Source organism: Pituophis catenifer, unplaced genomic scaffold (assembly GCF_029215685.1).
Source record: "Pituophis catenifer annectens isolate HBS135680 unplaced genomic scaffold, rPitCat1.0.hap2 SCAF_2, whole genome shotgun sequence".
In the NCBI taxonomy this organism is placed as follows: Eukaryota; Metazoa; Chordata; class Lepidosauria; order Squamata; family Colubridae; genus Pituophis; species Pituophis catenifer.
The window spans coordinates 269,697,459-269,710,628 of NW_027256882.1; the positions used below are offsets into that span (position 1 = coordinate 269,697,459).

Sequence of the window (13,170 nt, forward strand, 5' to 3'; positions counted from 1 at the left end):
GCAAGCCAGCAAATCCTGCAGCCAATCAAAATCTGCAAGATGGCAGTCCCAAAGGTGCTTTTTCAGGAGGCAACTGGACTTTCTTGTGGTTTTTTTTTTTGCTTCTCATCCAAGAAGCTTCTTCGGCTCTGACAGGATAGTGGGGAATGGAAAAATGTATATTCCTTGCAGATAGCTGGACATTTGCATCCTTTTAGAGGATCTTTGAAACATTTGGAGGTTTATCTGTGTCCTCAGTGCTCTTGGTTCCTGTAGTCTGCAATCTTTTTCCTCTAGAAATCCATTCCTACTCCCACACCATTCAAAGGGTGTTCATCCCAAATTGTATAGCTAAAATTCTGTAGAGATTCCCAGTCATCCAGGTCATGGTTGTCCCAAGGGTGCTTTTTCAGGAGGCAACCGGACTTTCTTGTTTTTTCTTTTGAAGACATTTTGCTTCTCATCCATTTCATGCCTCCTGAAAAAGCACCTTTGGGCCAACCATGACCTCAAGTGTTTCAACAACCCTCTAAAAGGAGGCAGATTACCAGATGTCTGCAAGGAATATAAATCCTTCCATTTCCCACTATTCTTTCAGAGCTGAAGAAGCTTCTTGGCTGACAAGCGAAACGTCTTCCAAAGAAAAAACAAGGAAGTCCAGTTGCCTCCTGAAAAAACACCTTTGGGACAACCATGACCTGGATGAATGAGAATCTCTAGACTGAAAGATGGCAGATTTTGTCCTGACTGATACCCAGCATCAGAGCTTTGATAACACTGCTGTGCCTTTCATCTATCCAAAGTCTTATCCAAATTCTCATTCCTGTGAGTTGATTAGATTGAGAGATGGTGACTGATCTGAACGAGATTTTGAATTGGAATTAGTGAGTTGCTGTATTCCATTGTTTTGAACTCTCCAGAGGAAGAATGGATTTAAATGTCATGTAATATAATAATATACAATGTGATGCATTTCTAATGTGTCATATTGTACATGTGCTATTTTTACTTCAACCTCTAATTAAACAGATGTGGAACAAAGTGGTGGAGGAATGGAAGATTCAGCTATCAAAAATAATCATTTAAATTCTTTTTGGTGATCATCTAAAGGTGATAATCTAAGTCCAGAGCTGTTTTTGTTTTCTTTGGGTTGCAAACTCTTCTTGGAAATATTGACAGCACTGGACTATGGATTGCAGTCCTTGCCCCTCAGAGTTGCACCTGATGCAATCTAAATACAGGTGCAATTTCTAAACACCCCCCCCCAAACTGACTAGCTTTCAGTGTTATGGACAGAGAGGGCCACCTGAACTGAAGGGCCCATCCTGTAGCACTATATTGTCAGTCACTCTATCTTGTCTGTCCATGTGATAAATTGGTAAAATGCAGGAATGATTTATCATTGCCTTCTCACTTGTGGCATGGAAAGATATTTTTCTATTGCCATTGTGCTAATCATCTACCTCTAGCTTCATCCTGTATCACTGCTGCCCAATACAGGTGCTTGCTTGTTTTAGCTGACCCAATGGAATTATCTTCATGCATTGGATACACTTGGTGTACATTGTCGGTGTTCTTTGTTCATCCTTCCCAGGAACATCCCTCTAAATCTCCTTATTTCAGTGGACTACGTAGCATCTAATTGTGCACCAAAATATCTGTTAACTGGACAAGATTCAATGGAGAGACAAAAGAAAATGCCACATGAATGAAGCTATTAAGGGATGCTTTTGACAGTGATTCTTTCTATGTTGTTGAAAAAGCTATATCCCAGGTCCAGGAAGCCAACATTCAAGATAATCGTGCTGTGGATTTCATATTTTTCAATCAAACAAATTGCTTTTGGTTAAGCAAATGACGCTTAAGAGACAGTTTATTGGTATCAACAAATTTGCTGCCAGTAGTGGGAAAACTATCTTAGCATTCATTATTTTCTTTTTGCAGAGTAGATTTTTCAGTGAGCAGGTAACACAAACGCTGGAGGCCAATAAACTTTCTAAGCAGAAATTTCTATTTCATACTCAAAGAGTTTGAAATACTCTTTGTTACAAGTATTTTGTAAAAAATACTCTTTTTTTGCCAGAGAATAAAAACCTACTTTAGTACCAATGGACTGAAAATTAAAGCTGGCCTGGAGAGGCTGAGTTTCAGGAACAACCTCAAACATTTACAGTATAGAGTCTGTAGCTGGTATAGCTACTACTGAATGAGTTACCATCATTCTCTTCTCCGTATGTAAAAGGGAAGCTGTAATGCAGGGACCGAGGTGGGAAAATGGATAATTAAGCAGTCACAAGCTAACAAAAAAGCTTCCTCAAATATTATTCAATCAATGTGAATTTTCATCTGTGATGGTCTTTATCCAGGAGATATAGGTGTCAGTGAGCTGAGTATAGATGCCAGGATATTCAGGATGGTCACATTTTTTAACAAAGGAGACAATGCCTCTTTGCTGCCCGCTGCATATCAAAGGCCCACCGCCATCACCCTGAGAAAAAAGACAGACAGGGGGTGGGTTACCATCAGGGGTGGGTTCTACTTACCTTTACTACCGGTTCGCATTGTGCCCGCATGCGCAGATCACTTCTGATGACATTCGGGTCAGTGGGGGGAGCCTCCCGCCGGTTTTACTACCGGTTGTTGCGAACTGGTCTGAACTGGGGGCAACCCACCACTGGTTACCATTCACAAAAGCTAAGACAGCTCTGCTGATGTATACAGAAAAAGTAACGGAAATCAGCAATTAGATGACCCTAAATATAATTTTTGCTTTTCCTAGGATCACACAATTGAAATTCAATAGCAAAATAACAACTCTGACTAGTAAAAATTTTGTTTATGTTTAACAATTTAAATGTATTCAATTTCAAAGAAGCTTAGTACCGTATTTTTCGGAGTATAAGACACACCGTAGTTTAGGACGCACCTTAGTTTGGGGGGAGGAAAATAGGAAAAAAAAATTTCTGCCTACCAGGTATTCATCTGGCTAGTGTCCTTAGCCTGGTCAGCTTCAGTACATTAGTTCACTAGTTTTGAGTGCATGCGCCTTGTTGGGGCTCTTAAACCGAGTGTTTGGAAGCTGAAAACATGACACGCGGAGCCCAAAAACACAAGCCATTTTCGGTGGCAATCTCTGGAGCAAGGAAGAGGATGCGTGGAGGCCGAAGGGTGGGGGTTGACGGGTGGGCGGGGCTACATTTGGAATATAAGATGCACCCAAATTTTCAGCTTCTTTTAAGGGGAAAAAGGTGCGTCTTATACTCTGAAAAATATGGTAGTTTATTTTTCACAAATCTCATTTCGCCCATAAAATAAAAAGGGGCAGAAAATGTTGCTTCTCCCATACCCATGACATCTCTGCACCACTTCAGGGGTCCTTGGAGAAAATAATAATTTTAAAAATTCACTGTTGGAAGAAAAAAGTTGCCTGTATCTAAGACATATCTCATCTCATCATAAATCATGGGGATGTAATGGGTCACATTCTTAATTTAATGGATTCTGAGCAATCTGCAACACTGGCTTCAAAATGGCAGGTATGGTCAAGTGACCAAAGGCCCCCTCCCATTTTTAAATAGGCAACATCTCACACATTCTACAGACAGGTAAAAGGGGATGGGACTTCAAATTCCTCATTGGATCCACAGTTTTGAAGCCAAGGACTCTTGCTGTGGATTATCCTGCGGATTCATCAGGCAAAAGGCCAGATGGTGGGCCCAGACCATGTCTTTCCTCACGTGCTTGTAACAGTTTCGAACAGTTTCTCCAAGGTCATCCCTACAGATGACTAAACCTCCTTCAGTTGATCAGCAAAGGAAAAGCTTATCTCCTCTATTTCAAAGAGGACAGTCTTGTTTCTGAAGGGCTCTCAGATCCAGTCCAATGTAAAAGAAAAAAAAAATCCTATAAGAAGAGATAGTGGGAACCTGACACTTCAATTGTTTGCACATTAACAGCAGACTCTGCAATGATCACAAAAGTCCCATAATCCCCCACTTTCTCATAGTAGTGAAATCAACAGTATAATCATTCTCTCTTCTTAAATTCACAATATTATTGTGAGGATATATCTTTTTTTGCAAAAAAAAGAATGTACAATTTGTTGGATGGACATTTGTATCAACTCTTTTATTCTAATTTTTGAAAAAGACATTTCCTAATGTTTATATATGTAACCATATTTGGACCCTCCTCCAATTCTGGTGGAATCTGGGCAAAAAATCCCCGAACATTTGAAAAGGATATGAATGAACAATAAAAATAAACAATTCTGGTACGTGAAGGGCACCATTCACTTAGCCTAAGGGCCACATAGCTGTTGGAACAATGCTGTTTTAGCTTGTATGCAAAATACTTGCAGACTAGGGGCCCTCCTTGTTTCTGTGGATAGTGATCATATAATGGGGCCACACAGGTTCTACTTACCTTTACTACTGGTTCGCACACGTGATCCCGTGATCCCTTTGCTTGCACACGTGCCTTGCTTCTGCGCATGCGCAGAAGCTTCTGCACATGTGCAGATTGCTGATGACGACATCCAGGGCAGTGGATGGGACCTCCCGCTGGTTTTACTACCGGGGGCAACCCACTACTGGGGCCACAGCTAAAAAAGTGGGTTTCCTTAACCCTTACTCTCCCAAAACCATATGGGGTCTATGGAAGTGATTTGGCCAGCAACCTTAATCTGCATAGAGTTACCTTACCACACATAAATCCTTCCCGCTGTTCTTCTCTCCAGCGCACACCATCTTCATTGTCACAAAAGGATGAGAATTATAATGTTTCTTGTCATTGCAGATATTTCTGTCAACGATGGTGACGTTAATTGCACGGAATTTCTTAAATCTCCTCCTTTTACTAGTAGTTCCCCATCCTTTTACTATGCAGGAAGTTCCTGCTTTGATATCATGGGTAGAGTTAGGAATTGGGAGGATGTTTATTTTAATCTTCGTTGCCATAACATGAAGCTGGTAAAAAAAAAATAAGAATAGCTAATTTGAATTAATAGGTTTTGATAGAGGCCAATGATTATATCACTCTCTAATCTATCTCAGATTTGTGGGAAATTAATCTTCTTTTCTTACCAGTTGGTGCACTTTCCCACTCCAATAAAAGGGCTTATTTGGGGTCTGCAGATGAGAGGTAAATCTCATATTCCAGTGCTGAGATACATAACTCTTTTCTACTATAGATCAAAGATAAATCTTTCCTCTTCCTTAATGCTGGGACAGGTGAAATGAGAAAATATGGGAAACCAATGGAGCTGGGGAAAGAAGTAGGTAAAATGGAAATCTTGAAAACTGTATTTGGCCTACAATTCCTTGCCTGGCTTATAGTACATCCAAAAATAACTAATGGAATTCAAAGCTGGTTCCAGATAGCACATTGGTATTTCCCAGAAAAGAGTAAGTACTTCTGCAGAGAAATACCTCTAATATCCCCAGAATGCTCACCATATTATAGCTATAAATAATCACTTTTGAATGCCTGCTAAGTGAAGGAGATAGAATGAAGTTGAGTAGTCATATGAAACAACACACAATACATTTTTGATAATGGAGTTTTAGCAGGACTACCATGTGAAAAAGTTTGCTCTTACAAATTGCCCTGTTATTATAATTCTTGATGCATTCCCAGGAAATTACTCTGCAATCTGAACAAGCAAAAACTCTCTTGAGCAGAGGTCTTTAAACTTGGCAGCTTTAAGACTTGTGGACTTAAGCTCCAGCTATGATGGCTGGAGAATTCTGGGAGTTGAAGTCCACAAGTCTTAAAGCTGCCAAGTTTGAACACCTCTGCTCTTAAGTGACAAGCAGGCCTGTACCGCCCAGACTGTGGAAGTTCCAATTTTGGGATCTTGTTGGAGTTAAAGTCTTTTTCACTTTCATTTTTCCATTTAACTCTTCACTCTTTAGTTCTTATTTTAATTATGCTTCTTGGCTTCTTCGCTCTAGTAATTTTGAAGTTTTTTGGTTTTTCACCCTATCATTATATAGTAATGATCATTCCTGATTTGCTAAACCTTATTGGTTTGATTATTTTATTGTGTTATTGTTTTATAAAACTAATTCATTGTGTTTGGTCAAGAGCTGGAAATAAACAAATATAAATTTTAATTACATACTGCTCAAGAATCATGCTCATTCCAATAAGCGCAATGCTATAGTTTTTTTCTCAGAATGTTCATTGTCAATTTACAGATTTACCTTCAAAAGCATGATATCATTTTCAAATGTTTTTGGATCAAATCCTGGGTAAAAAAAGATTTTAGTAATGTTTATAAAATCTTTTCCTTCATCTTTAATTATGGCTTGTCTTCCAACACCAATATATGTTTCTTCATTCCTAAAAAGGTAAGTTAGAGTATGTAGTAATTCAATATACGGTAGTAATATTTGTCTTCTTATATCTGTCCTTCTTCCTACTTTCATACAATGTTTTTCTTTGGGCATCTTCCCCAAAACATCTCTCAGTGTTTGAAATTCCACTTTACACAGCATAATGCCAACCACATGTCTGGGGGACCATAACTCCAAGCATCTGGAATATGTAGTCACTATCAAAGAACAATTGCTGCATATCCCAAGTCTTTGGGAAAGATTCGATAGGAGGCAGAAATACCAAATCCAGCAGGGCTGACTGCGCAATGAACCGTAATAACAGCAACATTAACAAGAATAATTGTCTGTTTGCATAGCTAAAATTCACACATTGATAGAGGTTAGCAGTCAAAGTTAACTATGGAAAAAAAGCCTTGGAGTGATATAGATTTAGCAATGTAATTTTTTTTTAAAAAAAATATTTTTATTTTTCATCAACATATTTAAATGTACAGTCTTTTATCCATCCTTATACATTGTTCGTTCGTCTTATTCTTTAACTTCTATTAGCTAATTAATGAATTTTTCGGGTCTGCTCTTTTACCATTTCCTTCCTTTGTTTTACTACAACCTTTCCTTTTTCTCTTCCCTTCTTTCTCCTCTTTTCTTTCTACTTTCCTCATTCCTCCTCTCCTTTTCTTTTCTACTTCCTCTCCTCTTTCCCCTCTCCTCTCTTCTTCCTCCCCTTCTTACCCTCTCTCCTACTCTTCTTTCCCCTTCCTTCTTCTTCTCCTTTCCCATTCTTCTTTTCTTCTCTTCTCAACTCCCAACTCCCCTACCTTCCCCTCTCTACTCCTCCCCTCTTTCCCATTTTTGTTTCCTTTTTAAATTCAATCTAAGATGGTATTCGAGCAGACCCGATTTCTATTTACATACATCTTCATTTCAAATTTCTTTTTTACTTTACAATTATTCCTCTTCTAATATCCCTGTACTTTATTAATCAATCCATGTATCATCTGGGTATAACTTTTGTGCCATCATCGTCAAAGTTTATCATCATTTCTTAACATATATATTTATCTTTCTTTTTTCATTTAATTTTAACATCCTACAACATATTCATCTCAAAGTTCTTGTCTTTACCATGTTTATTGTCTATATTCACTTTCTATCCATTGATAAAATTTCCCCCAAATGTTTTAATACTCCGATTCTGTTTTCCCTTTAATTGCCAATGTCAACCTATTCATTTCTGCAATATTTTCCAATATTTTCTTAATTATCTCTCCCTTTGTAGGATGTAAATATGATGAAACTACAGGAATGGATTTTTTTTACACAAACATGACATTGGAACATTATTCTGCCAAAAATGTAAGAAGATGAATCTCACTTTCCTTTCTTCTTAGAGTCTATCTTCCACTTCACATTTCTCACTTACAATGGGATTTCTACTCCCTGTGATTTATTGACTGACTGACTGACTGACTGACTGACTGACTGATTGATAGGTATTTAGCAATTGTATTTTTCTGAGTTAACTTAAATCCTATGGGAGGTAACTCTTTATAGCAATTTATATTAGGATTCAACTCTAGATATCTGGATGGAAAATGTTTAATAGGCTTTCCTAAAGTATGCCTGAATGGATGCAATTGCAAGAAAAAATTTGAACAAAATATGGATACTCACGGAAAGCAATGGGCTGCTGTTAACACCCAATTCTGTTTGATCAATGTTCCTGCACATAATAAATGTTTGTGTTTGATGAGACCAACCACGTATGGTACTGAATGTTCTTCCTCTTCAGATACATCTGCAGATTGACCTATGAGAAAAGCCAGTTGGATCAGGTTGAATAAGCACATAATATTATGGATTAATTATGAAGTAACTACTGAAGAGCTCCATTCACTGACTATAATCATATGCAAGGAAAGATGATCACACTAGTTCTGCTTCTTCAGTTTTATTTATTATTAATTAATTAATTTATTTTATTTCTATACTGCCCTTCTCCCGAAGGACTCAGGGCGGTGTGCAGTCTGATTAAAAGCACAAAGACAGACAAAATTTAAAAATAATTAAAATTATTAAATAATTGGCTCAATTATAAAACCCCCAAATTTAAAATCCCATATTTAAAACCAATTAAAATCTTTACATTGATAGCTCGGCCTGGCGGAACAACAAGGTTTTGAGGGCACAGCGAAATACACGGGGATCAGAGATCTTATGAATTTCTGGGGGCAGTTCATTCCAAAGGGCAGGGGCTCCCACAGAGAAGGCCCTCCCCCTGGGTGTCGCCAGCCGACATAATTTGGCCGATGGCACCCTGAGGAGACCTTCTCTGTGGGAGCGGACTGGCCGGTGGGAGATTTTCATATTTAGGGTAAAGTTTCAGTTGCTAGAATTTCTCTGCAGAGTTTAGAACTCTGCCAATCAAAATTTTAAATCATATAGTGAGCACAACAGAGAAGATTTTCTGATGCACAAATTACCCTGTATGTGCAAAGGGTGACAGAAGAGGTTAACATTAAAGCGCTTATTCCTTCTATCCTTATATTTACAGTAGGATATTTTTCCAGTTACAATTGAGGAGAGTATTGTGATTTTGGATTTCATTTCACAGCCTGAGATTGTGTCATGGGAGGTCTAACGAAACGAATGTTGGGGAGGCTTGTCCATATACAAAATGGCAGCCAGTTGCAAACCCTCCATTTTATTGAAGGAAACATGTGAGGTTGCTTCCTGTCATAGAAGGCTCCCTCTCCCTCCCCAATTTACTTTTTTTTGGGGGGGGGAAGTAGAATAGTGGGACATCATTCTATGCAAGACAGTGGAGCCAACCTGTTTTTAAACAAAATCTACATGTTTTAAACATGTGATAGTTATAATCTTTAAACTACCACCTTGAGCTGTGAAAGAATGCTATCAGAGAGAAATGCAGTGGAAGTATTTTGCATTTGGATACGCAAAATTCAAATGTATGAATAGCAACCTCAAGTGCAAAATGAGTGGAAACTCTTTGAAGCTTTATTGAAATGCTTTTCTATTTTGGAGAGAAACTAATCCTTTGCTCAACGTGTCAGCAGGATTTAATACTTTTATCAAAACGATCAATCAATCAGAATAGACCTGAAAGGGACTTTGAGGTCTTCTAGTCCAACCCCCTGCTCAAGCAGGAGACCCTATACTATTTCAGATGGACAGATGGCTGTTCAGTCTTTTCTTAAAAATCTCCAGTGATGAAGCACGTACAACTTCTGAAGGCAAGCTGTTTCACTGGCTAGTTGTCCTCACTGTTAGGAAGTTTCTCCTTAATTCCAGGTTGCTTCTCTCCTTGATTAGTTTCCATCCATTGTTTCTTGTCTTGCCTTCTGGTGCTTTGGAAAATAAGTTGACTCCCTCCTCTTTGTGGCAGCCCTTCAAATACTGGAATACTGCTATCACGTCAGCAGTAGTCCTTTTCTCTATGATGAGAGCATCATCATGCAAGGGCAATAGACATTTCCATCTCTTTCACATATCCATCTGGCATCAGAGAGCATGTTCAAAAGGCATGAAATTTGCATCATGCTTCCCTTTAATCCTCTCCTATGGTCACCTCTGCCTTAGCACAAATCCCTCCATATATCACTGAGGCTTTGAAAAAAGGCTTTATTTTAAATCTTTTAAAGCCTTGTTGGTGCTAGAAGATTAGTTGCTAGTTGGAGATGAGCACCTTGTTCCCATTATGGCAAACCTCCCATTCACCTTTAAACAATTGCTTTTGTGCAAAGGCAAAGTGAGGAAAATACATTCACAAAATAGCACTTACCCCTCTGGTTTTTGAGGAAGAAAATGGTAATAGAAAAGCACAAAACAAACAAAAGCTCCATAGGTGCTACTTTGAGTTCACCAACAACAAGATAGTCAATATACATTGAACACATAAAAAAACCCAGAATTCATTTGCTAAATGCATTCTTGGCAAGTTCAGAAATATTCACTGATAATAAAAAGACTTTGGAGAAGGAGGTATCATTTCTAGGCAGCAGAGTTTAGCAAGGTGTGCAGTGGAGAAAGAGAAAGAGAGAGAAATTAGCTGTAGCTATTAGAGTTGTCACACAAAACAAGGTAGGTTACAATACTGTAGGCGGAACACTACTCCTGGAGAAAGACTGAACAAAAGTCTACTAGAGGCCCACATGATTATGACATCAACATTCTACTCCTCCAGCAACTTCTGGAATTGTGTGATGGGATGAATGTTCATCATTCTTTGGGACAGATCTTTGGAAGATGACTAAATCCATTAGTAAAAACTCTGGAGGAAGGGTGCTGTCCCTAAGGCTTATATGGTACATTCCATACTGGATCAACTGGTGACTGACTTTTTTCAAAGAAGAACTTTCTGTAGAAGCTCACCATGTAATACATAAAAGGAATAAAGAGTGATTCTGTTTTCATGAGAATTGTATATTTGAACCCCATTAATAGGTGTCTTAATTTATACATTCTAGTGATGGCAAACCTATGGCAAGCATACCACAGGTGGCACGCGGAGCCCTCTCTGGCCAGCTGATTTTTGGGTCTCTGCCACGCATGTGTGGGGTGCGGGGCATGGGGTGCATGCCTAGGGGGGTGGTGGGGGACCATGGGGGGATGCTGTGCACCCCCCACAGCCCGTTTTGGGCCTAGCAGGCCTCCCTTCAGCCTCCTGGAATCAAAAACAGGCTGTGTGTGTGTGTGTGTGTGTGTGTGTGTCGCATGCATGCATTGCATTATGGGTGCTGGCACGCAATGATAAAAAGGTTAGTCATCACTGTTCTAATCTATTTTTACAACTGGTGGCTTTGTAGCAAGGACAAGCTAAAGTAGGTAGGTTCATGTACAGTAGAAATGCAAACAGAGATCTTTTACATTATTTTTGTACTGTGTTCTCCTATTTTCCTGTCATTTTCAAGCCTCATTATTTATTACTTCTTGACAGTTGGTGAGAAGCAGATGTGGTTGGCAGACTAGGCAAGCATAAAACATTTGCACAGAAAGTTTCATTTCAGGTAGTTGTAGAGTTAATTGTGATCAAAAGATGAAAGAAAATTCTTAGAAATTTTCTGTTGAGCACAATTTAGTTTTAACTGGGGAAGGGTCAAATTGTCAACAATCATAAATACTCCTGATTAGCCATTTTTTTTGTTTAATCAGTAGAGAACCATATGGTACTGTAATGTTCTGCTCAGTGAGTGCTCAAGAGAATGAACCAACATAAATAACTAAAAAAGTATATTAGATGACAATGCTGAACAGCATTTCATGCCTTGGAAATAAAGAATAATTCTAAACTCATAAAGAAGGATTAACTATTAAAAGTTCCATCAAACAATCTGGTCTTCACCAGCCATTTAAAAGTTAATCGAGTTAAGAGTCCTTGTTTGGGAAATGCTATAAAACAAAATATTCTCCAATTTCACTTATCTAGAACACAGGACATGGTACTGGCCTCACATTGCAAATTCTGGAAAGAAAAATATCTGTCCTCTCAAGGGTCTTGATAGATAGATAGGCACCAGCATCTTGAACCAAGCCTGTGGGAAAAAAACTCAGATGTCCATTCTATCCTTGCGTAGAATATCCTTGGGTTCTTGCAATTGTATTGGCAGGGTTCAAACATTGCACTGCCTACGCACACACACTTATTCATTATTGTTTCAAATGTGGCTTCCACGGAAGCGGTTCAGATGTGGAATTCAGTGAAGAAGGAAATAAATTCTTTTTTTGCTTCATGATTTCAAGCTGCTCTTGCTATATAAAATGTTAAGCATGTGTCTCATAAGCTACCATTCCCAAACACAAGAGTAGTATAAATCGTCCAAGGGGGTTATATGTTTGATTCTCATCAGCCTCTGTTAAACTTCTTTTAAATGGCTTCTTTAAGTGTTGATCGAGTTCATCAAAAGCTTTTGATGAGCTGGAATCCTCCTGGATGTACATTCCCCTACATAAACGGCCTATTTCCAATATAACCCCATTCTCTACACCTGGTTTTCTATGTGTAATTCTCTTTCCACTAATAGTGGATTCTCTGGAGAACTTGTGAATTAGATGATTGTGCGTTAGAGGGATTACAGTTATTCAGTGATGTCCTAATGATTCCTAGAACACAGCGTTGATACCTGGGTTTCCTTTGTGGTTTCAGTTCAAAATGAAATTGCTCTAAAGACGACTACACATACTGCAAAGAAATATTGTCTAAGAACAGAAAAGTCCTACTCGCATAGTTGCTGTTATACTGTAACTTAGAGGTTCTAACTGAATTTATAATGTTTAATGTTATAATGTTTATATTATGTTTCTACAATAAACGGATATTAAAATGTATTCCCTACTGATGATAAGCTTGGCCTAATGTTAATCTTAAAATGAGTGTAGATCAGGTATGGTTGAGTTTCAAAAGAAAGAAGGAAAAAGCTCTGCAGCTCTACTCTCATTGTGAGAAAATTGGATCTCTATTCTGTTCTGCTCTATTGAAGAATTGCATTTGGAAAATGATAAAAACTGAAGCAGGTAAATTTACCACGCCCTTTATCAGTGCTAGGTGCCACTATTTGAAATGCTCCACAGAGAATCTTGCAAGCCAATAGATACATTATTTATGAAAGGTTCTAGTCAAGTCTGCTCTGAGGTTAGTTAGGCATTATTATTGTTTTAACTTGCAGAGTACATTCACATGATTTTGGTGATACAATCTGTCAGCTTGCAGTCTACTTATTCAGGATCCGGCCCCTCACTAGATGAACCAAAATTGTTAACCCTTCCTCCTCATCCTATTTGTGACTGGAGTGCAAATCCCATCAAGTTTATCGTAAGCATTTGGTTTTCTCTG

At 38.5% G+C, this 13,170-nt stretch overlaps 1 protein-coding gene across 1 annotated transcript; it reads right to left on the reverse strand.

Moving 5' to 3' along the window:
* Nucleotides 1–2,308: 2,308 nt before the first annotated feature.
* On the reverse strand, nucleotides 2,309–12,278 carry LOC139310399 (granzyme A-like). Its single transcript, XM_070934557.1, has 5 exons — nucleotides 12,137–12,278; nucleotides 7,995–8,130; nucleotides 6,186–6,324; nucleotides 4,683–4,946; nucleotides 2,309–2,467 (listed from the first exon to the last, which is right to left on the reverse strand). Exons 1-5 carry the CDS (start codon nucleotides 12,276–12,278, stop codon nucleotides 2,309–2,311), a joined length of 840 nt encoding a protein of 279 aa, XP_070790658.1.
* Nucleotides 12,279–13,170: the final 892 nt, after the last annotated feature.